The sequence below is a fragment of the Grus americana genome, chromosome 5 (assembly GCF_028858705.1).
Source record: "Grus americana isolate bGruAme1 chromosome 5, bGruAme1.mat, whole genome shotgun sequence".
Classification (NCBI taxonomy): domain Eukaryota; kingdom Metazoa; phylum Chordata; class Aves; order Gruiformes; family Gruidae; genus Grus; species Grus americana.
Window position 1 is genome coordinate 30089927 of NC_072856.1, and position 25312 is coordinate 30115238.

The 25312-nt window shown below is 40.6% G+C and overlaps 1 protein-coding gene across 1 annotated transcript; it reads right to left on the reverse strand.

Annotated features, from left to right (window-relative positions):
• Positions 1–64: 64 nt before the first annotated feature.
• On the reverse strand, positions 65–24869 carry LOC129206819 (cytosolic phospholipase A2 epsilon-like). Its single transcript, XM_054826759.1, has 22 exons — positions 24745–24869; positions 24302–24424; positions 23934–24017; positions 21129–21201; positions 20193–20329; positions 18851–18982; positions 15541–15581; positions 15059–15101; positions 14239–14302; positions 13501–13667; positions 13280–13354; positions 11518–11555; positions 10238–10373; positions 8666–8802; positions 7010–7232; positions 6237–6351; positions 5320–5457; positions 4728–4835; positions 4069–4260; positions 3361–3527; positions 2321–2501; positions 65–1159 (listed from the first exon to the last, which is right to left on the reverse strand). The coding sequence occupies exons 2-22, from the start codon at positions 24326–24328 to the stop codon at positions 921–923; spliced, it is 2517 nt and encodes an 838-aa protein (XP_054682734.1). The 5' UTR covers positions 24329–24424; positions 24745–24869; the 3' UTR covers positions 65–920.
• Between the last annotated feature and the right edge of the window lie 443 nt (positions 24870–25312).

Genomic DNA, 25312 nt, shown 5'->3' on the forward strand with positions numbered 1-25312 from the left:
GTAGCAGCAGGTACACACTGACCATCATAACATTGCAGAAGTCAAAGGAGTTGATATGGCAAATTTTGTTTACATCATGAACATCTCTGAGTTCACAGCAGATTAATAAATGAAGACAGGGTTATCGCCAAAGGTTAGGTTGTTAAAACTGGTTTTCCGAATCCACTAAGTGTAGGATTTGAAACCTTAACTGCTATCCTCAGCTTCAAAATCTACTTTGCAGGCAGTAGTTCAGAAAGAAGTTCAGCAAAAATGGATGCAGTCAAGTGATTTTTATCAGACAGTTGACAGAAAAATCAGGCTGTGATATATGTTGTTGGGGTAGTCCACCTAAAATATAGACTCAGTGTGTTGACAGCCAAGCAGGTAAATTCACTGAAGGTTAGACTTCTGCCTAACAGATGGATACTGAGAAAATAGAAGACATCACATGCAGTTCCATTCTTCAATTATCAGCCTTCCTTTTCCTGGTGCAAACATTTACAGTATCTGGTTTACTCCTTACTGTCAGAAGCAGAAATCTGTGAACAAGGCAAGGCTTTGGCTGATCTTTGCTTTGGTCTCAGGTTCAAAGACCACATACCATCAAGATTTGCGTCCAAATCTGGCACAGACTTTTGTGAGGTTGAAATTTCATTCTTATATGGCTGTATATCCAAATAGGACCCTATAGCTCTACAACTGCCTCTCCGTTCCCTAAAATGGCAAAGAGAATTTTTAAAAGTAATTTGTGATTTGCCAATGATTATAATGCCAGGACCATTAGTCCTCACACACAGTACTGTATAAAATACCAATTTTCTTTTTTAACAAGCTAAGATGGATGTTCATTCTGTATGGATTCATGTTTCCTGAATACTCATTAGTCCATTACCAAACATTTATATATCTCCTTCTGATGAGATTTGTCAAAATATATTTTAAGAGAATTTAGACAACTGACGTGACGAATGGTTTTTACATAGCTTTTTTCGTTCCACTGCAGTTCGCAAAGCCTGAAGAATGCAGTGTTTATTATTCAGGATGTTGTAGCTGCACAGGTTCAGCAACTTGTTGAAATTCTCTTCAGTATATGTAAGCAGACCAGTGCCATAGGGAGCACCACAGTTGGACACATCTACTCTTCCCTGCTCCATCTCAGTGGGACTGCGCTCCACATCTGAAGTAAGAACATAGTAAAAGTTCAACACAGCAATGTTACTGAGGTGGAAGACTCAGTAATGCAAAATACACAGTAACAATCACAAGAAACAAATGCTCTCAGGAAAATGGTTCAAGATTTAATTGCTGTATACATACAACGTATGCTGCACTAATAAAATCCAATATTTCACTGCTTGACTACGGTCACAGCTGATCCAGAATTGAGTGGCAGAACAACTTTTCCATGCAAAATGCATTCCTCTACATTAAAGTTTTCCATCAGAATATTTCACTTTTGCAGATTTGGAATTTTGTATTTTTAACCATTAGGTACTGAGATGACAACTCCTTATGTACCAACTGGTAGAAAATGACACCAGGAAGCTCCTGGATTGGGAATTCTCCCTCTGAGGTGGCTGAGATTTTAAGCACCTGCAGCAGGACAAATAAGATGAACTACACGAGGTCTTTTCCAATAAGCTGGTACATGGATTTTTGTTCAGTTTTTGAGGAAAGTTTCCTGGATCATACTAAATTAGCAACAAGAAAATGGGAATTGATGCATGCAAAAGTATTGGTAAACTGGAACAGAATTTGCCAAGTAGCTTTTTCTGGTAAAACAAACAAAACACTATTTACACTATTGCTGAACTAAAGAAAATTATGTGGCAACTTTTCAAAAATGACCGATATCAAAGCAGCTTGTTACCCTGGCAAATCCTTTGCTTCATTATATGTTTTCAGCACTTTCTAGTCTCAATTTTTTTTTTTTTTTTCATTTAAGCGAAGTAACAAGAGGATTCTAGCTTTGTTAACAAAGTAGACATATTATCTCATTACAAGACCGTTAAGTGACAGTATTAGCTACCAGTGGATATAATTTAGGAGCTGCCGCCTGTCCTTTATTACCAAAGGAACACAAACTGTCCCAGATGCCAGATAAATGGGTTTGCCTCAAGCTACAGTTATTCATGCTTTTAATGTTGAAACTCTTCAGTTCAACTCCTGATTAGTTGACCAACACTGTTATCTACCACAACAGGACTGGGAACACGGTAACTTAGCTAACTCAGAAGCTTTGCCAGTCTCTTGTTTTAGAAGAGGAACAAATTCAATGAATAAACTGGATGTGACAGCCTCAAAAAAAAAAAAAGATTGATTAATGCCATTAACTTACTCGGTGCCTTGTATTTTTGGAAGGTATCACACACCAGCGGGAAATAGGCCAAGATTGGTGCCTCTAAGCTGTCCTCAAACACGTAGCACTCCTTCAGGTGTTCCCTGTCTTCCTGGCTCAGCTCTGTGCCAGGGAATGGGATCCCATGTTCCAAACAGTACTCTGAAAACAGGTCCAGTGGCTGGTTCGACAAAGAGAAAAGTTGCAACATAAAGACAGGTTGAAATAAGGCTACCAAGCACCATAACTGGTATTTTGTTGCACTGGACAGTCTGTGATTGATTTATATGTTTACAAATAAGGCTAACTATGCACTGGAGCAAGCATATCCTCTTGATTTTAATAGACTCTGGATAATAGAAATTTGGTTGATTTGCTAGCACTGTACATTTTTAAAGGAAGATTACTGTTTTCTGAAATTTATATGAAATTCAGATGTTTTTTATGATTTAGTTGCACAGTAGAGGATTTTTGGATCAGGAAATTTTGATTACAAATGGTATCTCAGATCACAGGTTCTTGTGTATTTGCATTCAATGCATCTAACAATCAATATGTTTGTGTCCTCTTACAAATAAATTACATTAATTTCAATCATATATACCCCTTGTTTCCTCAAACACAGCAAAACAAAAATCTGACTGAAACTTATGCGAACACCAAGAGTCAAACATAAAAGGAAAAACTCCAAATTTTCATCAAAAAATAGCAAAATTACATATTAACTAAACACATTGTAAAAGTTATTCAACTATTGAGGAACTTGGTACCACAATAACAAATCTGCAAAGATGCACAGAACAGATAATTTTCTATGTGTCTGTGTCCATGTGTGTATCCCAGAAAGCTACTGAAAATAGCCCTGATAAAGTAACGTTATGACCACAGTGTTGAATAGTATCACTGATATGATTATTTAACTTAATAAAAAACCAGACCATTTTCTGGAAAAAAAAAAAAAAAAAAAAAGAAAAAAGAGAAATGTGATAATTCAGCTGCTGGAGTCATACAGATAAAGAATGACTACTTCAAAACATCACCAGAGTCTGTGATCCTCCGCTGTAATTTAAATGCAAAATGACATCCACTTTCCTCTCTGGCCTCAGAATGGGTGGGCAGCTGGTATTGATGAAAAAAGCTGTATCTACCAGCTTGAGGTAGTCACCCATTTCAATCAGCTGGTTGGGAGAAGAATCAAGCACTGTGTCTGAAAGTCAAAAATTTATATTAAATTAATTACTGCAGGAGCAAGTCCATTTTTTTTTTCCAAATCAGCATAACAAAGAAAGAAAGAAAAGACATCCCACAAATATTAGGCTTTGACACAAAGCCCGCAGTTAAGTATTTGTCTTTGACACAATTTTAGCATCTATAGCTCAACTCTGAGATCAGTAAGAGGGAGCAGTTCTGTGACTCAGCTTCATTTCAAAGCAATACATCAAGCTGCTTTTTCAATTGATGTAAATTTGTGGTTATTTAGCTTCAGTGGAAGCTGCAAGTCATTCTTTTGCAGCTTTTCCTAGGAAGAACAGAATTCAAGCAAGCCTGCTGTGATTCCTCCAAGACAGAAACAAGACCAGTCAGTGGTAAATTATCTGGGGCTCAGCAAAATCAATTCCACAGACATACTAATCAAATAATATTAATCAAAATTTGCCTTTATGCTAAAACTTATCAAATATTTGTCCTCCGCAAATATCAGCACTCAAATGACCTTTGAAAATGCATCTAAAACAATTTACTATTACCTTTCCACATGCAAAAGCTCTCATTCTGTAAATACTGGTTATGTAGCTGCAAGCCCTTGAGGAAATTATGGTAAGTTGAAACCACCGGCCGTCCAGTCATCATTTCTCGAAGAGTATTGGAAAGGCAACCTTTGGGAATGGATAATGAAGTTGTTTGTTCATGAGGCTTCTTGGGCAGAGCAGGATGTTCCTCTGTAGGAAGAATGAGAAGACGGTATATGTGTGCATTTGTTTAGAGTGTTTCTCTGACACTAATAATAACAAAGAAAGAGGGGCTGGGCAGCCAAACCATCATGGCCCCATCTGTGATGCAGCACATGCACCGACATGCAGACTTTTCTGGGCAGAGGTGGGTTTCAGTGTCACAGCATCACCTTGTTGTTCCTCGTCTGGCCTCTCCCTCCCCAAAGGGGTCATGGTAACCCTCTCGTGACTAACAAAATTCCCCAAGGTTGTTGCACAGTAAGCAGCACCATGTCTTTTCCTGTTTTCCAGCACAACTGTTTCTCTCCTGTTTTTCCTTCATTCCCAAAGGCTTGGTGTCCCCTAACCCAGCAACAGGAGACAAAACCAAACCCTTTACCAAATATCAGGTTTCACATTTCAGAGAGGTGTGAAGACAATGCAGACGCAAGTGAAAAGTAATCCGAATAACTAACCAATGTCATGCTCAGTGCCTCGGGTCCATCTGTGCCAGAAGTCCTCTGAATGACCCGACAGGTAGAGAGCATCCATAAAATTCTGGGAAAATATATTACTCCATGTGCCTTGAAAGTTTAAAAAAAAAGCCATACTTAATTACTTGAATTTTTAGAGCACAGCTATGGCAACCTACTTGGATTCAGTCTCTGTGGTTAAATTAGCACTGGTTTACTTATGAAATATTATGAATTTTAGTATGAATATCAAATGCCATGCCATCCCACATAATGTCTGGTTTATGAATAAGTCATTTCAGAAACTCAGCTGTTTATAAAAGACTGTGATTTTAAATACTTCAAAAGATCACTTCTAATATGTATGTTCTGTTTTGGTCTAACCTAAGTAGTTCAGCAAATTAATTGCATATCTCCAAGAATTTGCTTCCTCTTTTATCACTTTTGGCTGGTTCATTTGAGATTTAAATTATATCAGATAATGTAATCTGGTGTACTAGTATTGTTACTTGCAGATCAGTAGCTACTAGATACCAAGTCTGTGTAGAAAACTACATGGTTATAAAGGTGATGTTTTTCTGAGATAGTAAATCACCTTCCAAGAAGCAGACGCGGGACTCTGGGATCTTCTTCATCAGATGACCCATGAAGAACTCACTCCCAAAATCCTCTGAACGAACAAAGGCCCCATATTTCAGGAAACCCACCTCATAAGGTGTGAACTCCACCCACTCTGTAAATAAGGCATCAAGAAGGACTTATTTTTACATGTGTTCAGGTATCTGCAATAACAGCTTGAAGACTCAGAAGCTGGAAGAACAAGGCCTGAAGCTTCAGCATGTTGGTGACAGACAGTTCAAACCACCATGTTTTGAAACAAACAGGTGCCCTTTGATGTATTGTATGTTAGATTAGTGAATGCAAAAGCTAAATTGACCTCCTCCACTAACACTGTGAAAATCCCTTCAGCTTGTGGTCAGGTCCATTTCTGTACGAGGAAGCAAAAATTGGGATTGAAAGTCTTGCTTTGTTTGGGCCATGCAAATAGTGATCATCACTGATGAGGGCACAGAGCGCTGCCCCTCTTCAGATCCCTCTCTGGCTGCTGGGAGCTGCCTCCCGCTCTCACCCCACACACACATCTTTGCTTCTCCTTCCTTCCTTCCCTCCTTCCACAGCTCTTCACAGCTCTCGTGGACTACTGCTGCCTGGGCAGGAACCCCAGCAGCTGAAAGAGGCTGTAAGGAGTAGATGGGGATGAGAGAGAGAAAGAGCAGCAGTCATGGCTCTCAAGGCTGCCAGCATAAGGCATCTCCACCCCTCACGGGTATCTCCCTACCAGAGCATTAGGACACATGTTTTTCATCCAAGCCAGAAACCAGATATGAAAACAGGGGGAAAAAATTATTTAAAAGATTTATTAGCTTGGATTTACAGTAAATGTTTTTGGCATTCACACAGCACTAAAAGGAAACTCCTTAGATTTATAGAAGTGTGTATAATAATCATTACCTTTAAAATCCAGAGTGCTAAAGTCATCCTTGACATTGAGGGACAGGTATATGGGCAGTGGATTCTGCCCCTGATTTACTGCCAGTTGCTGATCAGAGAGTTTGTGAGTACTTCCCTATTTATAAAGAACAGAAGCCATGGTAAAAGACAAACATGATGCATGGACTTAATATGGTATCTAAGCATGGACTATCAATGAAACGTCTCCTAAACCTCAGCAGATTGTTCTGTGTACTACAGTTTGACCACACAAATGTGTTCATGGGTTACCTGTCATTAACCTTTGCCAAAGGATTATCACTGATGCTTCCAGGAGTTTTGGAATGGGGGATAGAGCAAAAGTGTGAGAAACTTGTCTGCACAGTGACTAGGATATGACTTGCTTTAATGAAAGATAAAGATATTTAGCTACCTTGGAAGTGCTACAAGTAAAAGTCAACCAGGGCCCATTTCAATCAATACAGCTTTGTTTGCTGGTATAGGTATATATTGGACTGCCTGAACTTAGCTCAGTCAGAGCCATCTCTCCTCTGTATATTACTAGAATGCTCATTTGATCTTAAAGATGGAAAATCAGTTTCATTAACACCTTGACTTTTTACATGCTCAGACATTTCCCCTAGATGTTTACATTTTAGGCTTACTGTATTATATTTCTTCTAAAAAGCCAGACAGACACCCTCAGAAGTTTTGAGAGCCTTTCCTATAACAATCTAGAACTTTAGACATGAAAAGTTAGAAATCCTTGGGAATAAGGTATGGATGTATAATACCTGATGATGTAGCATACAGTCAATGAAGAGTCCCCATAAATCTGTAAAGGACAGCTTATGCCCCTCTTGCTTTCTTTCACAAAGCTCCTTTTCATAGTATTTCACATGATCCAATGAGAAACAGTGCAGCTTGCTCTTGATCACATGTTTCCTGATATCACCAACTGGTCCTCTGAGATCCTTCTGTGACCAATTTGCATCTTCATATAACTTTGCCATGGTCCTGGTAAAAGAAATATACTGTGGTTCAGCACTGGGTACATGACAATTCATGGGCTTATACCACACATAAGCATTTTGTTTCAGGATACACGGGGCTCTTGTCCTCCAACTTTTACCTTGAAAGAGCAGTTCAAAGCTCAGGCAGAATTTAGACTATACAATGACATTTTTCCTGCAGGGATATATTCAAAATCATCCTAGCTTGTTTCTTCTCAGAATTAAAAGAGAAGAAAAGGAACACGCATAACTTAACACAAGCTTTTACTAGAATTAACCTTTGATTGTCCAGGTTCAAGCCGCAGCTTCTGCCCAAGGCCAGCTCCCTCGGCCGTTTCAGACACCACGCGAGACATTAAGCAGGAGTTTAGCAGAAAACATTGACCTCAACAAGTGCGAGAGTTCCCCTCCTTGGGCATGCAGCAGGTGGGTCACCTCAGACTCTTGGTCACACACAGGGACAGTCTGCTTGAGATTTTAGTTCCCAGAGCTGGGGCAGATTCCAGTCACCCCTTCTCATCCCCACCCCACTTGTTCTAGTTCTGTCTCATGCCTCTTTAGAGCAGCCCTCCAGAGGCAAAACATTTTAAAGCCCTAGACCCCTGCTAGTCATGCAAGGAAGTCAACATTGTGTGCATGACACACTGTTTCTCAGGGCTTTTCCTTTAAATTCTCCTTTTCAGATCCGCATAAGAGTTTAGCCAGACAAATATTACAAGAGGATTTCTGAAGTGTTACATGCAAGCAGATAACCCAAGAGATACACAAAGGAAGGGAAAGGAAGGGCTTTCAAGCACACTTGGGGAATCAGGTCTGTGTCCTTTCTGAGATTCAAGTCCCCAGGACTCCAGCTGCATTGCTTCTCTTGCACATCTGCAGTGTCTTCTCTGACTCATGACTAACATCTGATTTGTCTGCACTTGCAATCAAAAGGTTTACTTCTCCCCCAGGAAGCAATACTCATTTCTTACAAAAATGTAAGAAAACGCCACCTTTTTGGCCTACCAAACCCTATTCAGTCCCTTGTTGATAGCCGTAAATAACCACTTCTCATTTAAACTGAAACACTGAGACACCTCTACCCCCCCATCTTAACATAAGAATCTTTTCTGCCAGGTAACTGGGAAACAAGAAATAGAGCCGAGTCGTGCAGATATTTTTGTCAAAAAATAACCACATTTCCCACCCATTCTCTGCACCAGGCACTGAGTTTACGACAGAAATAAGACCAGCCCCCAGGAGAACTCAATTTGCTTCTTGTAGCTAGCAGAAATAAAGGCTACAGCACTGTGCAGTCCCATGAAATGGGTGAGCACCAAAAGGCAGCCAAGTCCCAACTAGCATCATGCTGAGTAAAATTCATCAGCAAGGCAATATGCTTCACCAGGTTATCACTCTCCTAACACAAACAGCAAGCACAAGCCCAACTCTCCTTACCATGTTGTGGCAGATAAACCACTGATGTATGAGACACAGTCCAAAACACCTAACTCCTGGAGAGCCAGAAGACTGCCAAACATAGCCGTCATGGACCGCACTCCCCCTGCTGTGGTCACGACTGCCACCACTGGCACCTGCTCAACACACAAAGGCACAGAGTTTTTCATTGCCAGATGAAATAGAGAAGTGATGGACATGCAGAAAAAGTCACAGCAACACCCTGATTCAGGTAGGTTTGGACTCAATTCACCTTCTTCATGGCAGCACTTAGGTGTGTGTTTGAGTTGTGTAAACTTTGGTGGGACTTAGCATATGCTGAAAGCATCTTCCCGATCAGCAATGCTTTGGTAAGTCAGAAGCTGTAAGCATGGCTCTTGTATGGCATAATCTATTTTCAGATTTGAAAAAAATCCAGAAAAGACTCTTTACATTTTAAAATCCTGAGTAAAACTGAGGTCAGAGGGACAGAGCAAAAGCTGCCTACTTTTTTTTTCTTTCTTCTTAATTTTTTCTTCCTCTGAGTTTATATACAACATTCGCTATTTTCCAGACAGATGGTGCCAAGCTTTACAGGTTTATTTTAACACCTCCATTGTTACTCAGATTACCTCCCCCTTCCCTGACATTAATGCTATATGCAATTTGGTCTTACTTTCCTCAGGGATACAACAATTCTGTTAGCCATCCTCCCTTTGCCCCATAGGTAGCTCTTAATGAAAATGGAGACATATTTATTCAGTTTTAGGAACATATCTTGCCATTACCTCATATCTTGTCTTTAGTGCATTTTACCATCTACATTGGGGGTTTTGTTTTTTGTTTTTTTTTAAATTAATGTGACTCAATAACCCTTTATTCTCATTTAATAATAACAAGTCCTACTCTATGTGTTATTTAAGTTCATGAGCACTTTGACTTGGTTGACAAATACTGTCCTGCACACAGCAGCAAGGGATGGGTGTGCTGGGAGCCGAACAGAGCAGCGGAGGAAATCCCACACAGCCACGTTCTCTCAGTTGCAGAAGAGTGTCTCTCTGACTCCTGCTCCAAGCACCACAGCCCCATAACAGATTATTGTCCTGCAACAACAGAGTAGCTACCTCTGAGTCCAGGGATCCCCAGGAGAGGAGAAATCAAGAGGTAACACACTGAAAAACACACAAGACAGATGCTGCTGCACCAGTGTTTTAAGGGAGAGTCACAGCCTTCCTCCTTGAGCCTTGTGTAGCAGCAGAGAAGGGGACAGGTGCCAAACTGAGGAGAAATGGTCTCAGTCCAAGCAACCAAATTTCATCATGCTTCATTCTGCACGTGTTCCTCTCAATAAATAAGTCCTTTGGGTGCCCCTGAGTGAGGATGGAGGTTAGCAGAGAATAACGGAGCTGTAATTGACCTCCTGACAGTTCCTCTTTCATCCTCTGCCAAAAAGTCTTGGATATGGTCTTAGGTGCAAGTGACAATCTGGCCTATACATTTTAGTTTAGAAGATGTGGAAGAGCTATATGCCTAAGTCATCCAAGTACATCACATCCACCTTGTTCAAAGTTCCCAAGATGCTGTCCCACATACCTCATCCTCCTGCAGGTCTTCATCTAGCTGAAGAACATTTTTCAGAGCAGCAGCAACCACCTTCTTCCTTTTACAGATGAAATCCTGCTCCTCTGTGCATAGATCAAACCCCAACCGCAAATCTAAATTCTTGCAACTAGAGCATAAGAACAGAGCAAGACATGTTACCTGTAAGCCATTTCTAGAACTACTGCTTGAGACATCAAGCAAAACCAGCAACAACAATAAGCCAGTTTAAAGAAAGGCTATTTCCAGGCACATGAAGGTTCCCCTATGCAAATGAAAGCAGGTATATGGATATCACAGGCCCTGTATTTCTGCCTTCCTGTGGAGATTTTAGACCAGAATCATATCCTGAACTATTTCACACAATCACGAGGAAGTTAAATGAGTCAAATTCTCTGCTGATGAAAAACAAGGAACATAACTGAATTCAAACTTTCACATTGAGCTCTGAAATTTGGACACCTCTTCACGTTCTCTTGCTATGTATGTGTTTCCTGAAAAACAGAAGGGCTCTAAGCAGTTACTTAAACTTCACATGTTTTAGGCAAAATGACCCTAATACCATAGTAGGCTTATTACATCTACTTGTGTTGTAAATATTTGACTTAGAAGATGTCTCTTAAGTGTATCCCTGTACATCTGTACACAATTATGAACGTCATGTGCGTCATTAATTCGATAACTTCTATTTTCACAGAGCTACTGTTTCAGGGATTTTTCAGCCAAAACATTATTTTGTCCCTTCTGTGACTCGTAATTAATAGTCAGTAAAAACCTCTAATTTATCCTGTCTGCAATTAGTGCTTGCATTGTGGCTAACTGATCAGTAGGGGGCAATGTTGCCCTTCGGAAAATCACTGCAAGCCAATCAATAAATTAATTACTGTCTGCTTGTATCATTTACCAGAGGACTGGTAAATGCATAACTGTGTTATAAATGTGTCACACAAACGTGTACGTGTTATAGATAAAGGTTACAAGACAGAGGGACTCTTCAGTATCAAAAGTAGGAAGCAACATTAGGAAAAACATTGTGACTGGTTATACCCCATGACTACCTACCACCTATTCTATGCTGAACTCTTACCAACAAAATTAAAAGCATATATGATTTTATTAATCTTTCCTCATATTTTAGTCATCTTTAGCCAATTACAACCTTTATTCCTGGTTTCAAAATGAACTAGTTTAAGCTGTAGCTTCCTTTCATCTGAAGATGACACTATGCAAGAATAGGAGATAGCTTAAGTAATCATTCAGAAGAAATTACTTACCCATCTTCTTCTTTCACAGACACCTCATAAGATTCACCCTGAGAATCAAGAATGAAAACATCATAAATTTTAAATAGAATTGAATGTTTGTAAAAGCAAGTTTTACAGTATTAGCAATTATTAAGATATATTGTCTGGTGATAAATCTTTGGTCTCTTCTCAGGCATTCTGCACACAATCATCACTAGGATCCTGCTTTTAAAATACTTTTAAAGCTATCAGCAATTAGAATCATAGAGTATCCTGAGTTGGAAGGGACCCATAAGGATCGAGTCCAACTCCTGGCTCCACACAGGACCAGCCGAATCAGAGCATATGACCGAGAGCATTGTCCAGACGCTTCTTGAACTCAGTCAAGCTTGGTGCTGTGACCACTTCCCTGGGGAGCCTGTTCCAGTGCCCGACCACCCTCTCAGTGAACCACCTTTTCCTCATATCCAACCTAAACCTCCCCCGTCGCAGCTTCATGCTGTTCCGTCGGTTCTATCACTGGTCACCAGAGGGAGGAGATCAGCGCCTGCCCCCTCGCTCCCCCTCGTGAGGAAGTTGTAGGCCACAATGAGGTCTCCCCTCAGTCTCCTCTTCTCTAGGCTGAACAAACCAAGGGACTTCAGCCTCTCCTCATATGTCTTCCCCTCTAGACCCTGCACCATCTTTGCTGCCCTCTTTTGGACACTCTCCAATAGTTTTATGTCCTTTTTGTACGGTGGTGCCCAAAACTGCACGCAGTACTTGAGGTGAGGCTGCACCAGTGCAGTGTAGAGCGGAACAATCACTTCCCTAGACCGGCTAGCAATGCCGTGCTTGATGCACCCCAGGATACGGTTGGCCTTCCTGGCAGCTTGGGCACACTGTTGACTCATGTTCAACTTGCTGTCAACCAAGACCCCCCAACTCCCTTTCAGCATGGCTGGTCTCCAGCATCTCATTGCCTAGTCTGTATGTATAGCCAGGGTTGCCCCTTCCCAGGTGCAGAATCTGGCACTTGCCCTTGTTAAACTTCATGCGGTTGGTGATTGCCCAGTTCTCCAATCTGTCCAGATCTCTCTGCAAGGCCACTCCACCCTCAACGGAATCAACAGCTCCTCCGAATTTGGTGTCATCCACAAACTTGCTCACACCTTCTAGGCCTACATCTAAGTCATTTATGAAAACATTAAAAAGAACTGGCCCTAAAATTGAGCCCTGGGGAACCCCACTAGTGACTGGCTGCCAGCCTGATGTAACCCCGCTTACCATAACTCTCTGGGCCTGACCTATCAGCCAGTTGCTCATCCATCACACTATGTTTTGTCAAACTGTATGCTGGACATTTTGTCCAGAAGGATACTGTGAGAGACAGTATTGAAAGCTTTACTGAAATCTAAAAAAATTACATCAACTGGCTTCCCTTAGTCAACTAGATGGGTGACCTTGTCATAAAAGGACAGTAAGTTTGTTGAACGGGCCCTTCCTCTCACGAACCCATGTTGGCTGTGACCAATGACTGTGTTGTCCTTCAGGTGTTTTTCGATAACTCCCAGCGTAATTTTCTCCATAATCTTACCAGGCACTGAAGTGAGACTGACAGGCCTGTAATTCTGAATATGCTGCTTTTTTCCCTGAATAACAGTTATATTTTCAGTTATATTTATGCAGAGCTGAACACACATATACGCAGCAGGTACATTTTTAAAAACAAAAATTAGTAACAGACCAGGTATCACATAGATATAGCTTACACTTGTTGAAACAATGCCAAGTGCTGTCAAAGGTTACTCACCCTCCTCACTGTCACTTTCTTTCCCAAGTCCAGAGAATGTAGAGGCACAGCCATTTTCCTCCTAGCTGAGCCATGCTGAATTAAAGTGGGGGAAAAAATACTGTTATAAGGAGAAAATTATTTACAACCCGTAGGTACAAATCTACCACAGAAGGGCTAATTCATCATGCTTCTCCCAAAAGTTACTTTAGCCATTATCACCATCTACAAGCAAAACATACACCACAGAAAAAACGCTCCTTTGGCAGCATCATGTGCAGTCTGGGTTGACTGTGCTTGATGTAGTGGAACATGGTGGTTTCACTGCCTCCCCGGCTGCAGTGAGGACCTATAGAAACATCCTGGGCTTCTTCATAGGATCCTTTCATCGAGAACGTGAAATCTCGCCCTAAGAACAAGAAGCAAACCGCAGAGAAACATTAACTGCATCTGGCCCTGAAAAATAACAAAAAATGCCGCAAGTAAAGTTTCAGCCTTAGTGAAGTCAACATTAAATTGGGCCACAACATTTTTCCTCCCCCATAATCAGTGTGAACAAGGACCAGACTGAAAAAGCAACAAAAGGCCAGTGCAGCATTGCCAAGCAACAGGAGCACGTGTTAAGTCAGTAGATGCCACTGGCAGTGTTCACACACCCCAAGTTTCCTCGGTAGTCTTTCCACTCCTGACAGTTGTGTCTCCCCCTTCTTTTACTTTCTGTTCTCAAAGGTATTTCCATTCCATCACATTGCTGTGATGTTTCTGAGTCTCTCAGCCACCTCCACAGCTTCCCTTAAGCTACACAGTCATGCCATCTCCAGAGGATTCTCACTATTAGCAAGCAGCCAATTCAGGAAATGTCTCAATCCCCAAGCAGCCTTGATACCGAGGCAGCTAAAATGGATCACATTTATCTAGATTCAGCCACATCTTCCATAGCACAAAAAGCAGTGACGCATTATTTAAATCAATAACCTCACTTGTGTAAGGGCTCTTCGTTTTTGTTTCATCCACCTGTACTTCCAGACAGGAAACTTCACGAGACTGAAAGACAGAAGCAATAAAATCACCAGTCACAGAAACAGCTCAGGATCCTCACTGAGGATCTAGGGGTCCTGTGGAGACACCAGGCTTGGCCATGATGTCCTGTGAACATGAAGAAATTGCAGAGAATGATTCTCAGCTTGTATAAATCATGCAAGCAATACTGTGGTCAAGGCAGCTAAGACAGCTGGGGATCTGCCCATTACATTACATTCAATCCCCAACAGTTAACACAAGGAATTTTTCTCCCTATCTAGACCACATTAACTTTTGTCTACGGAACAGTGAGCTGAAAGGACACCTAGAAGCTCTGCAGAACAACTGAACAGATGGGCCTGTACTTTAAGACCTTCCAGATGAAGCTGAAAACTTCCCAAGAGAGTGTTTCATAGGAGGCAGTAGCAGCACAGGACCATCACACTGTACATTGGGTGTGGTGAAGAGACCTTTCGGCTCCAAGATAGACATTCAGTGATAAACTCTGAAGTGACACTGGATTCACTCCATTTCCAAGTTACCGTGTTTACTACCATTTCATCAGTGAGCAGCTCACTGGCACTGTGGCAGAGCACTGGTCCAAGCCTTACCCAACACAGAATGTGCTACAAGCATGACCAAATTGAAAATCTTACAACCACACCTGTGTCTTATCTGAAAAAGAATAAAGGCTATGCCTAAAGGCATAGTTCTTCCAACTACATCCTTCAGTTCTGCCTTATTGTAAGAACATAAGCATAAAAAAATTAAAACAATTACCACTAGTACGCCATTAGTAATGATGTTTTCAGATACACCTGGACTGAAAAGCAAAAAGGAAAAGACTTATTTAAGGGTGGGCATAGGAGCAATAATCTTTTAAATGCAAATAGTTCTCTGAGCTCAGTTTTTCTAGCTGCCAAGTGCCATCGGCACTTCTTTCACCTCCGTCCCATGCTCGTTGCCAGGTCACAGTCCCATAGATCCTATGGACACTCCCTCTTTCTTACCTCCCCTGATCAGCATCATCTCTCCTTAGGCTGAATTACAAAAAAACCACCCACCCTCATCTATAAATAGTAAGACTGTCACTCAAGGAGGAATTTCACCAGATTCAGGAGAGAAAAGCAACTACGGGGAAGTTGCTGAGATGGGATATCTGAGCACAGGTACATGGAGCCACTTCCCCAGTGCTGCCTTACCACTCTCTAAAATGTGAAGTTTTCTGATGACAAATTATGTAACATTTAGGCTTTACTCACATGTTTTCCAGTAGAAATTCCACTTCTAGTTCTTCTTGTTTCTGAAAATAAGATTTATTTTTAATTTAAGGAAAAAAAGAATAAATTGGAAATCTGGAGAGGGATTGCTTACAAGGGCAAGTAGGAATAGGACAAGGGGTAATGGCTTTAAACTAAAAAAGGGTAGATTTAGATTAGCTATTAGGAAGAAATTCTTCCCTGTGAGGGTGGTGAGGCACTGGAACAGGATGCCCAGAGAAGCTGTGGATGCCCCCTCCCTGGAAGTGTTCAAGGCCAGGTTGGATGGGGCTTTGGGCAACCTGGTCTAGTGGTGGGTGTCCCTGCCCATGGCAGGGGAGGTTGGAACTTCATGATCATTAAGGTCCCTTCCAACCCAAACCATTCTAGGATTCTATGATTCTATAATTTTTTTCCTTTGGTAGAGCTCTGATGATTCTGTATAACCCTCCCTTGCAAAGTTTTGCTATTCCCACACTCTCTGCGTCATAATGTAAATGGATGAAGCCTTCTTTGGCCACCCTTTCCTTTCATGTCTCTCCACAGCTCTACTGTTTACAAACTAACTGTTCCCCCACGGGGAAGAGGAGATTAAGTATCATGGAATAGGGGGTCAACATCCCATTATTCATTTATTAGTAGGATGAGATATGGGTGAATATTGAGGAAAAGGATGTATAACAAGTGAGTTATGTAGAAGATACTTGAGAATAAATGGACTCAGGTGGTGTCTGGGTTAAAACAAAAGAATTTGCAGAGTATAGTAACTAAACATAAAAAAGTTGGGAGAAGAGACCAACTTGGAAAAAGAAAATTGCCAGGGTGAAGGAAAGAAGAGAGAAGAGTGAAGACTGAAGCTGTGAAGAGGAATGAGGGAAAGAGCTCACAAGGGCCAAATCAAGATGAAGAAGGGGAAAGCATAAGAGCAGGGAATAGCAACAGAAGAAAAGAGTAACACATCAACAACACAAGAGGGACTGAATAACTGTATTACTTTACTGTAGCCATTTGCTAGATCAGTCTGTATGGGACTCAGCCAATCCAGAAAATACTGCACAAAAACATATATCAGAGAGATCTTCCATATCACCCACAGGGAGGAAATGACTAATTATCGGAAGATAGAAATCTCTTTCTGACAAGTTACAGTAAAATTTTTCATTCATATTCAGAAGAGCTAATATTTACTGCCAAACATCCCTTCAGTCTTGCTACACAGCATACTTCAGAGACTGTGAAAACCGTACTAAGTCTGATAATGTAGCTGCCAAGGTAAAATCAGCACTGCAGTAAAAGGTGAAAAGTGAGTATTTTTGTATTTACTAGGTCATGTTAGTAAATGAGATCGCAGGTGGCTTCTCTGAGAGCTGGATCTGTGGCATGTAACCCAGCAGCAAGTGCTTGTTTTTATTTTTCCCAAAGTCTCTGTTTCACAAGAAATAAGGTGGTTGCAACAGTTTGTAACAGAAGGCTGAGGGATGGACTTTAGAAAGCAGTCACCTTACAGAGATGCAAGACAGACCTTATCAAGCATCACATTGTGACCAGTCTATACTATCCAAACTCACTGGTGGTCTGTTCCAATTTTGTCCAAAGAACAGCTGAAAATGTTCAGGAGACTCTGGCTCATAACACCTGCCTAATTTTGTCTGCCTTATGTTCCCATGCTTCTTTTGTTGTACACACACTCACACAAATTATATTTCTATTAAGTCCCATTCACATTTTTGTGGGTAAAAAACCTGGAGCAAAGCAATGGAAAGACTTGTTGGACCACACAGTGAACAAGAGGCACAGCAGGAAGCAACCCTGATGCTCCGACATTACCCCATCCAGTCCCCTCAGCCCTCCTTTTTGAGATACTTTGGTAGATGAAGGAAATCATTATGGCTAGAGGTGGCAGTACCGCCTATTATTAAGGTTGCCCAGCATATTCCATTACTAAGTCACTTTTTAAAAAAGTTTTCTAAAAAAATCCTTGCACAGACAATAACCTGTGATACATCATGGGCACCTGAGTAGGAGTCATGATCAGAATAAGGATGCCTTGACCAAGACGTTCCTGAAACACAGCTCACCCTGTCTTATCTCCCCAACTTCCACTTTGCTAAGCCAATGGGTTAAGCCAACTCTGCACATGCCTCAGAGCAAACTCATGGCTTGAATCACACCTCAAATGATCTCTGTCACATGAGGCTTATTCTGGAGCAGATATAACGAAATACTTAGTAAGGACTGGCTTTCTGGAAGAGTCGCCAATAAACACTCTCCAAAGTAAGAGTAATATATAGAACGGGCAAGAGTGTTTTCCTGATAGCCTGACACAGTGGCTTAGAAATAAACAGAGCACATGCAATTCCTAGAAACTGTAAACTTGAGCCCTTGTCAGAGGTGTGAAAAGCCCCAGAGTCTCATTACTACACAGCCTCCAAGCAGAGGTGGTGCTATATTTTGCGGAAAGTAATCTGAGTACATATTTTGCTCTTTTAAAAGATGGGTGTGATTTCTCCACCTATCCTCTCAGCAACTTCATCCACCAAACATTTCATAAGCAGCTCTTTATCCCCTCTTTAATACAGCCAAACACAATATTCTTTGAGAAATATGCAGCAAATAAGACTCCCAAGTCACACATAGACCTAGAAGAAAAGAACAAAATACTGAGGAGATTCTCATTCACCAAGCCCTATCCATTCCATGCTGGCCCAGCCCCCCCTAAAAGAAATTTGTAATCATGTAACAAAAGATCATAAACAAACATACTGAGAATTTTTAATTAAAAAAAAAGTAGTTGTTTACCCGAAGGAGGAAAAAAACCTGAGATATTTTCATGGAAATATATAATCATTTACCAAGCATATTGCCTGAAAGCACAGGACACAATCCCTGGTAAAGCTGAGAGGAGGTACCCCTGTGAGCTACTGGCCAAAGGGTTGGGGCAGCTGCCCAAAAAGGGGGTCAAGTTTGTTCCCATCCCTGCTCTATCAGTCTCCCACAACAGTGACAAGATCTCTAACTATCAGCTTCTTCATTTTTGACTCTTACTCTCTCTTTTTTTTTGTTGTTTTTCAAAAGACATTTTTGAAATCTAAAAATATTTTGAATAGGAAAGCCATTTTGCATATAATTGCAATGACAACATAACAGAGAGGTGACTGTTTCTGGCCCCTCCTAAATCCCGAGCATTTAACTTTGTTAAAAGGACCTTATTAAAGCACAAAGTCTTTGTGTGCAAGAACATTCTAATGTTTAATATCAGTAGTAACTTGGGACAAAATTCTGCTCAAGAGTATTTTATCTTTTCCCTTCTCACCTCTGGATTCAACTCAAAATTCAGGTGAACTTTTTCTCCAGGTCTTATTTTAGCTACATCAAAGCAAACAGTCAAAAGTTGGTCATCTGGTGTGAAAGTATCTTCATCGCAGACTGTCAGCTCCAGAATATTCTGAGAAGAGAGGCAGAGAAGGATGTAAATGCCATATTCTGGGACTATCGAGGCCAAAAGGAAAGTCTAGCAAGAGTCAGCATGCAGCCGCCACGTTGTTAAATGAGGACAGACTCCTGCAACAGCGTGGCGCTCAGATGGCTGCAGTAAAGCTTCGCTCAGCCACGCAGCCCCAGTGGCTCAGACTGCAAAGTCAGGGACTAAGCCTAGAAGAGGTAAATCATCAGATCTGGCAATGAACAAGTGCTCAAAAGAGAGGCAGTGTGACACACGCGATGCTAATATGCACAGGACAGAGTAGAGATCACACATGCTGATCATCGTGATCTTTTGTCTATGGATTCAAAATTACTATCCTTAGAAATTTCAGCATTTCAGCATATCAGCATAAAGTAACAAATCCTTAGCCCTTTACAAAGGGAAGGTAAAGCACACTAAATCTTGTTAAAAGATTTTAAGTTAAATTGCAGTGATTTCCCTTGCATTTCCTCAGGGCTCTGGTTACCCACAGCATTGCAAGACGATGCAATACTATTAAGCCATAGCAAACCGACCCTCTGTCTAGATATTGTATCACTTGCACTCAACTTTATTCCAAATGACCCATAACCCTTTCAGCTTACACTCATTCAAACCATGGGATGGGCATGATTCAGTTTTAAGTCTGTAAGTCAGACATAGGTTTTATTTCTTATAGCCTATTAGGCTTTGAAAATAGGCTTGTTTAGTGACGAAGTGGTTGGTATTAAAGGATGGGGATTCTTACTTTTTTTTAAAAACAGGATTAAGTTGTGATACCTTTCATAATTTACAAACAATGTAACTGTTACTGTATAAAGCAGATATTACAAGCTCATGGCAACATACAGCAAAAATACCTTCGAGGCTGCATATAAGAAAATATTACTAATCCTCTGAAGAGTTTATTAACACCTCATCCATTTCCTGGGGTCCTAGTACTTAGAAGATGACAGAGACCAGTCAGACCACCAGAGTATTCATACCAAGGCTTGTTTACTTTCTGGTAGGAAATAGCATCTCTCATGCTGTCTCTGAGACTTTCTACATCTTTCCATTACCATCCTATTCCTCAGCATAACTGCATTCAAGCCTCTATGTAAGCCTCAAGGCTCTCAAAGAATCTGCGCGCAGCAGAGGAAGATGTCCCCTTCAGAAAGCATCTGCTCCCTGTCGCAGATGCGGCTCCTACCTTTACTTCACTTTGTATCATGAAGTGGAAGGTTTCATTCCAGACAGGGTTTCTGCAGTTGCGTACAGTTCTTGTCCGGGCTTTCCGACACGAAGCTGTTGGCAGCCGCAGCTTCACGTAGCAATCAGTTAGGCTCACTGCATTAACAAAAAGATGTACATAATTAGTACAGCAGTGTTTGTTTTATTATGTCATTTTCCCAGCCATGGGAAAAAATATTTACCTCTGAGGAGTCCTAAATATTTCATTAGACACAAAGAAAAAACATTCTAAATTTAGAGTTATTTAACTTTTCTATCTAATTTTATGTCAATTGCAAACAAAGGTAAAATTTTAAACCGCTAACACTCTTTGCTAACAAAAGCCAAAATATTCAATTTCAACAGCATGGAACTGAAACATGCTCCTCTTCTCATTTCTTACTTCTATTTTCAAATATTTTCTAGGCTCCAAGCAAATTCATATGCAACTTCACTTTAAAAAAAAAAAAAGAATTTAGTTTTGGGGATTTTTTTTTTACCTAGTCCTAGTTGGAATGTATAAGTCATTCACAGTGAAACAGCAATGAAGAGACAAACACAGCAGCACCCAACACAACTACTGATTTTTCCTTTATCTTTCACAAAGGTGCCCCTTCCAGAAGGGAAATGGGCAACATGTGGATGAAGGGGCACTGAAGAATTAGGGAATGAGAAATATCACAGAGCAACCAGTGAAGGGAAGGAAAACTTCTTTCCCAACACAGAATTTCTATTCTGTTTCATTTCTATTGTTAACTCTTTTCTAAATTATTATAATTGAGTCTAAGCACAAATGAAAATAGATACAACTTCTTCAGCCAAAAAGACTGAGACACTACTGTAATCCTAGCAGCATTAAATTCAGGTGACAGTGACTTTCTTGCTAACCTATAAATATGCCATCATTAATACTTACACAGGTCTGCTCTGCGGAGATTTCTCATGCTTATAATCTTTACAGTAAGCCAGCACAACCGAGGCACTTCTGGCTGCAAAACAATGAGAAAAATACCTTAATTATTAGCAAATAACTCAGATACAACTAACATCACCTGTCTTATAGCATAGCAAAGAGGAAGACACCTGAAAAATAAGTAGCCATAGGCCATTCTCATATTAATGCAGTGAGTATATGTTCATTGCAATTATTTGAGAGAACTTCTGAGAAGAAATTGTTTCTGGTGATACGATATAATGTCAGATTCCAGCTTTGTTTACTAACTAGTTGTGTTTAAGATTAAGGGTTTGGGTTTTTTTTAAGATTTAGGTGTTGGAGGTGAAGTTTCAGTGTAGGGAGTACTGCAAAATACCACAAGATAGCTTTCACAAAAGAAGTCATTACATAGCTGCCCCTGTAAAATCCAGCTACCTTCAACCCACAGAGTTTGCTCCTCAAATTTCAAGCTGAGTGCAAGAGGTTACAGCACAGCACTTCCCAGTGTTCCAGCCAGGAGACCATGGGATGCCCTCCTTCCTCCGGCAGGAACGGCTGCTCATCTGCCATGTAATGTTATGGCAGAACGGGACACATACCCTCCTTTTTATAATGCTCAGGATACCACTGCTACTAGCAAATCTGGCTGTGTGATATGTAACATCACAACATCCTTCACCATACCAAAATACATGACCCTTAAAAGGAAAAAAATGAGTAAAAGAGGGAGAGAATGGGTCTAGAAGTGAACAGACTAGTGTGGGACTCCAGAGCTCTTCAGTTACACCAGCAAGAGGAAGGCTGAAGTCAGAGGCTTGGGGTAAGCATTCTTACATTTCACACATAGGTCCGGCTCCTTGTAAGGTAACTCTAGCATTTCAGTAAAAGTTTGATATGACAAAGGCAGAAGAAACCGTATTTTTTAATTTTTTTTTCCTCTGTGTGACATTGAGTAAAGATGGCCTGTCACCCATAGATAGGGTCTACATTAATTGAAATGAAACCACATTACCACAACATGCAAAACTGATATATGTACATAAACCAGGAGCTGGAGGAAAAACAGAACCAAAGAAAGCATGAATCACAATAACTCTAAACAATGTAAGAAAATGGAAAGTTGCAAATACAACCTGGATTACATATCTGATAGGATGAGACTACAATTGCCAGTATGTTAGATTATGCAATGACACCAAAGAAGCAAGAATAAAAGTTGTAATTGTATATGAATGCACATATACACACACACAAAAAAATCAAAACCACAAATAGGTGATTCAGAATGCCCCAGCTTATTCAGGATTTTTGCAATAATAAATTATTTTTAAAATATTTTCACATGGGAAAACACTAGGCTGACCTCATTGATTTACCAAGGAGAAGCACTGAGGTATAGCAATATACTGACATCCCATAGCATAGGGGTCTACAGGGGATTATCTTGAAGGCTGCACTACCCTCCATCTTTTGTTTTCTCCCTCCCACTCCTCATCACAGCTACACACAACCCTATACTTTGTTACAGGAAAAACAAGACAATCTTGAAAACATCAGAAGTAAAATACTACATACAGAAGCGGTAGCTACATTAATTAAATTGAAAGGAGCAATTAAACCTTCAAAGCGTCATGATTTCTGAGAAACTGTCTCCTTAGAAACTACTGGTGTACCTCTCGTTTTGTTACACCAGTCTCCTGACAGGAGCAGATTAACCATCTAAAAAGCAGTAAGTCACCAGGCTAGATGCTATATAGAGCCCATTGGAAAATTCCCAACCCAACAGTTTTCTCTCAGAAACTGTCATTTGAACAAAACCAGCAGGTTTGGAAGAAACCCAGCAACCTCAGCAGAATTCTTGGCAGCAGTGTTTCTGAAACTAGAGAGAATGACAAGAGTAGATGATCAGAACTGCTGAAAGCTCAACTTTTCATCCCAAAAAACAGAGGATTAACTTTTCATCCTCATCTTTAGTAGCATCCATATCAAGGAGTTTGGAGAAAACTTATTCATGATGAATGACAGCTGAAGGACTAAGAAAATACATAGACACAAAACCAATTATTATTCCATAGTGCTAACATAGTGAGTTTGCTGTTCTCCCAGATCTAGCAAAGATTTATCCTCATACTTCTGCACTGAATACAGCTAGGGAACACATTCAGAAAACTTAGGGGAAAAAAAACTACCATGTTTTACAATTTCTTATTATTTTTTAAGCTATCATCTAATATCATTTAAACCAGCCATTAGTCAGAAAAGGGAATAATTTGCTACATATCCAGTATGTACCACGTTCAGTACCTTCCAACACCTTTTTTCCACTTCAGTTTCATAAAAATTAGCATTCAGAATTATTTTAAGTGGCAGACACTGAATAATTCACTTTATCTGCTGATCTGTCTCCATTAAGGGAAGGAAAAACTATTTGAAGACTGAGCCTTGGTTGTTATGAGGTATGACTACCGTCATATAGTGAGGTCACAGTAAAATCAAGACTAAAATCCAGCTCTTCCAGTTCCTTGACCACCATCTAAACCACAAGTTTGTCACCTTCCTCACCTTCCCAACCCCCAAGTCATAGTGAATGTTTTCCACTCCAGAGAGCGCACTCACAGAACAAACAAATATTCCCTTAACTAACCGTTAAAAAATATCACCTCTCATAATAACAGTTAAGCTTAGGGAGAGATGGGAAAGGCTGATGGAAGACTACAGGTAGCATGGCCATTACTCATACCCCACAGCCCTCTCTCTGCAACCCAGAAGCTGCCCTCTATACAGTACCTCGTCTTCAGCACTCTGCAGTTTTTCATGGTTCCTCCTCCTGATTCCAATCTTCCTGTGTGGGTTTGCTTGGATGAACCAATCCTGGGGACAAGGAGCCAAGAGAGGGACCAGTGATGAAACCCAGCAGTCAACAATTCCTAGTTTTCAGTTTCTACTCAGATTCACCATAGCTATAGGGGCCCTACCATTTCTCCTCCTCATGACAGGATACGTCTCCATCACGCCAAGGCTATCTGCTGCTCTTACTAATAAATCTTCCCACTGCAGACACTTAAGGATCAAAATTGCCCAAGCATTTGCTTTTAATGAATCTCAACCAAGATAGCCAAACAGATCCTCCTGCCCCACCACTGCTTTTCTCTTACCAAAGGTGAATAGGCTGACGATCCCATTGGTATCTCTGTTTCATAAAAGGAAACACTATAATGGTCCAGTCTGTCTGCGTCTCAGCTGGCAGGTGCTCCTGGTCCACGCTATTTTCCAACCAACTGAGGCAGGGAAGAAGAGCTGTATAGATTGACTCATAGCTCCACCTCCCACTGATTTCAAAAGCACAAATTATGCCACATGAAGATTTTTTTTTTTTTTTTAACACTACAGTGATTTGGGGGAAAGGAGGAGATAGGTCAAACATTTTATCATAAGCTAATCCCAAAATAAAATAGTTATCCACCACTGTAAGGTTTGAATAACCACACACGGAGGGATATTGTGGGGCAGTTGCAACCCTCGCAAACTAGAGAAGACCTAACAGAACATTACAACTACTGGTATCTACTGCTACTTTCTCTAGTCCTAAAATCCATACCTGGGCTTTGGCAGCACCAAGTGGAGTGATCTGGATATCTGAACAGCAGCATTCCAGATCCCACCAGCTCCCCCAGTCGGATGCACAACAGCAAGGGTTTTCACCAGGTTCACTACAAATTACAGCCACAGCATGGAGGCTGGCTCTCATGGGCAGCAGCAAACAGTTAACAAAACCAGCTTGTAGTTTTTCTTCTCTCATTTCTGTTACATAAGGGATATTACAAGGTGAGCAGAGCCAGCAGGAGCTTTTATTATTGAAATGTTTTTAGCAAAAGTGCTGCCTTCAATTAAATTATGTTAGAAACCCATATAAGCTTTAACACAAATAACTACATATAATTTTTTTTCAAAATATGTACATTCATTTTAAAATTGCTGTCTCTTTTCTTTTTCATTATAGAATAATTTCACATTATTTTTCTGTAATAGCCCTCAATACATAGTAACAAAAGTATCTAATACCATTACTAAAATGTTATGACAGAAGCTAAATAGTGCATTAAACATTTTTTAAAAATACTAAAACCAGCTGTTATTCAATAGTGAGAAACTGCAGTTAAAATAAA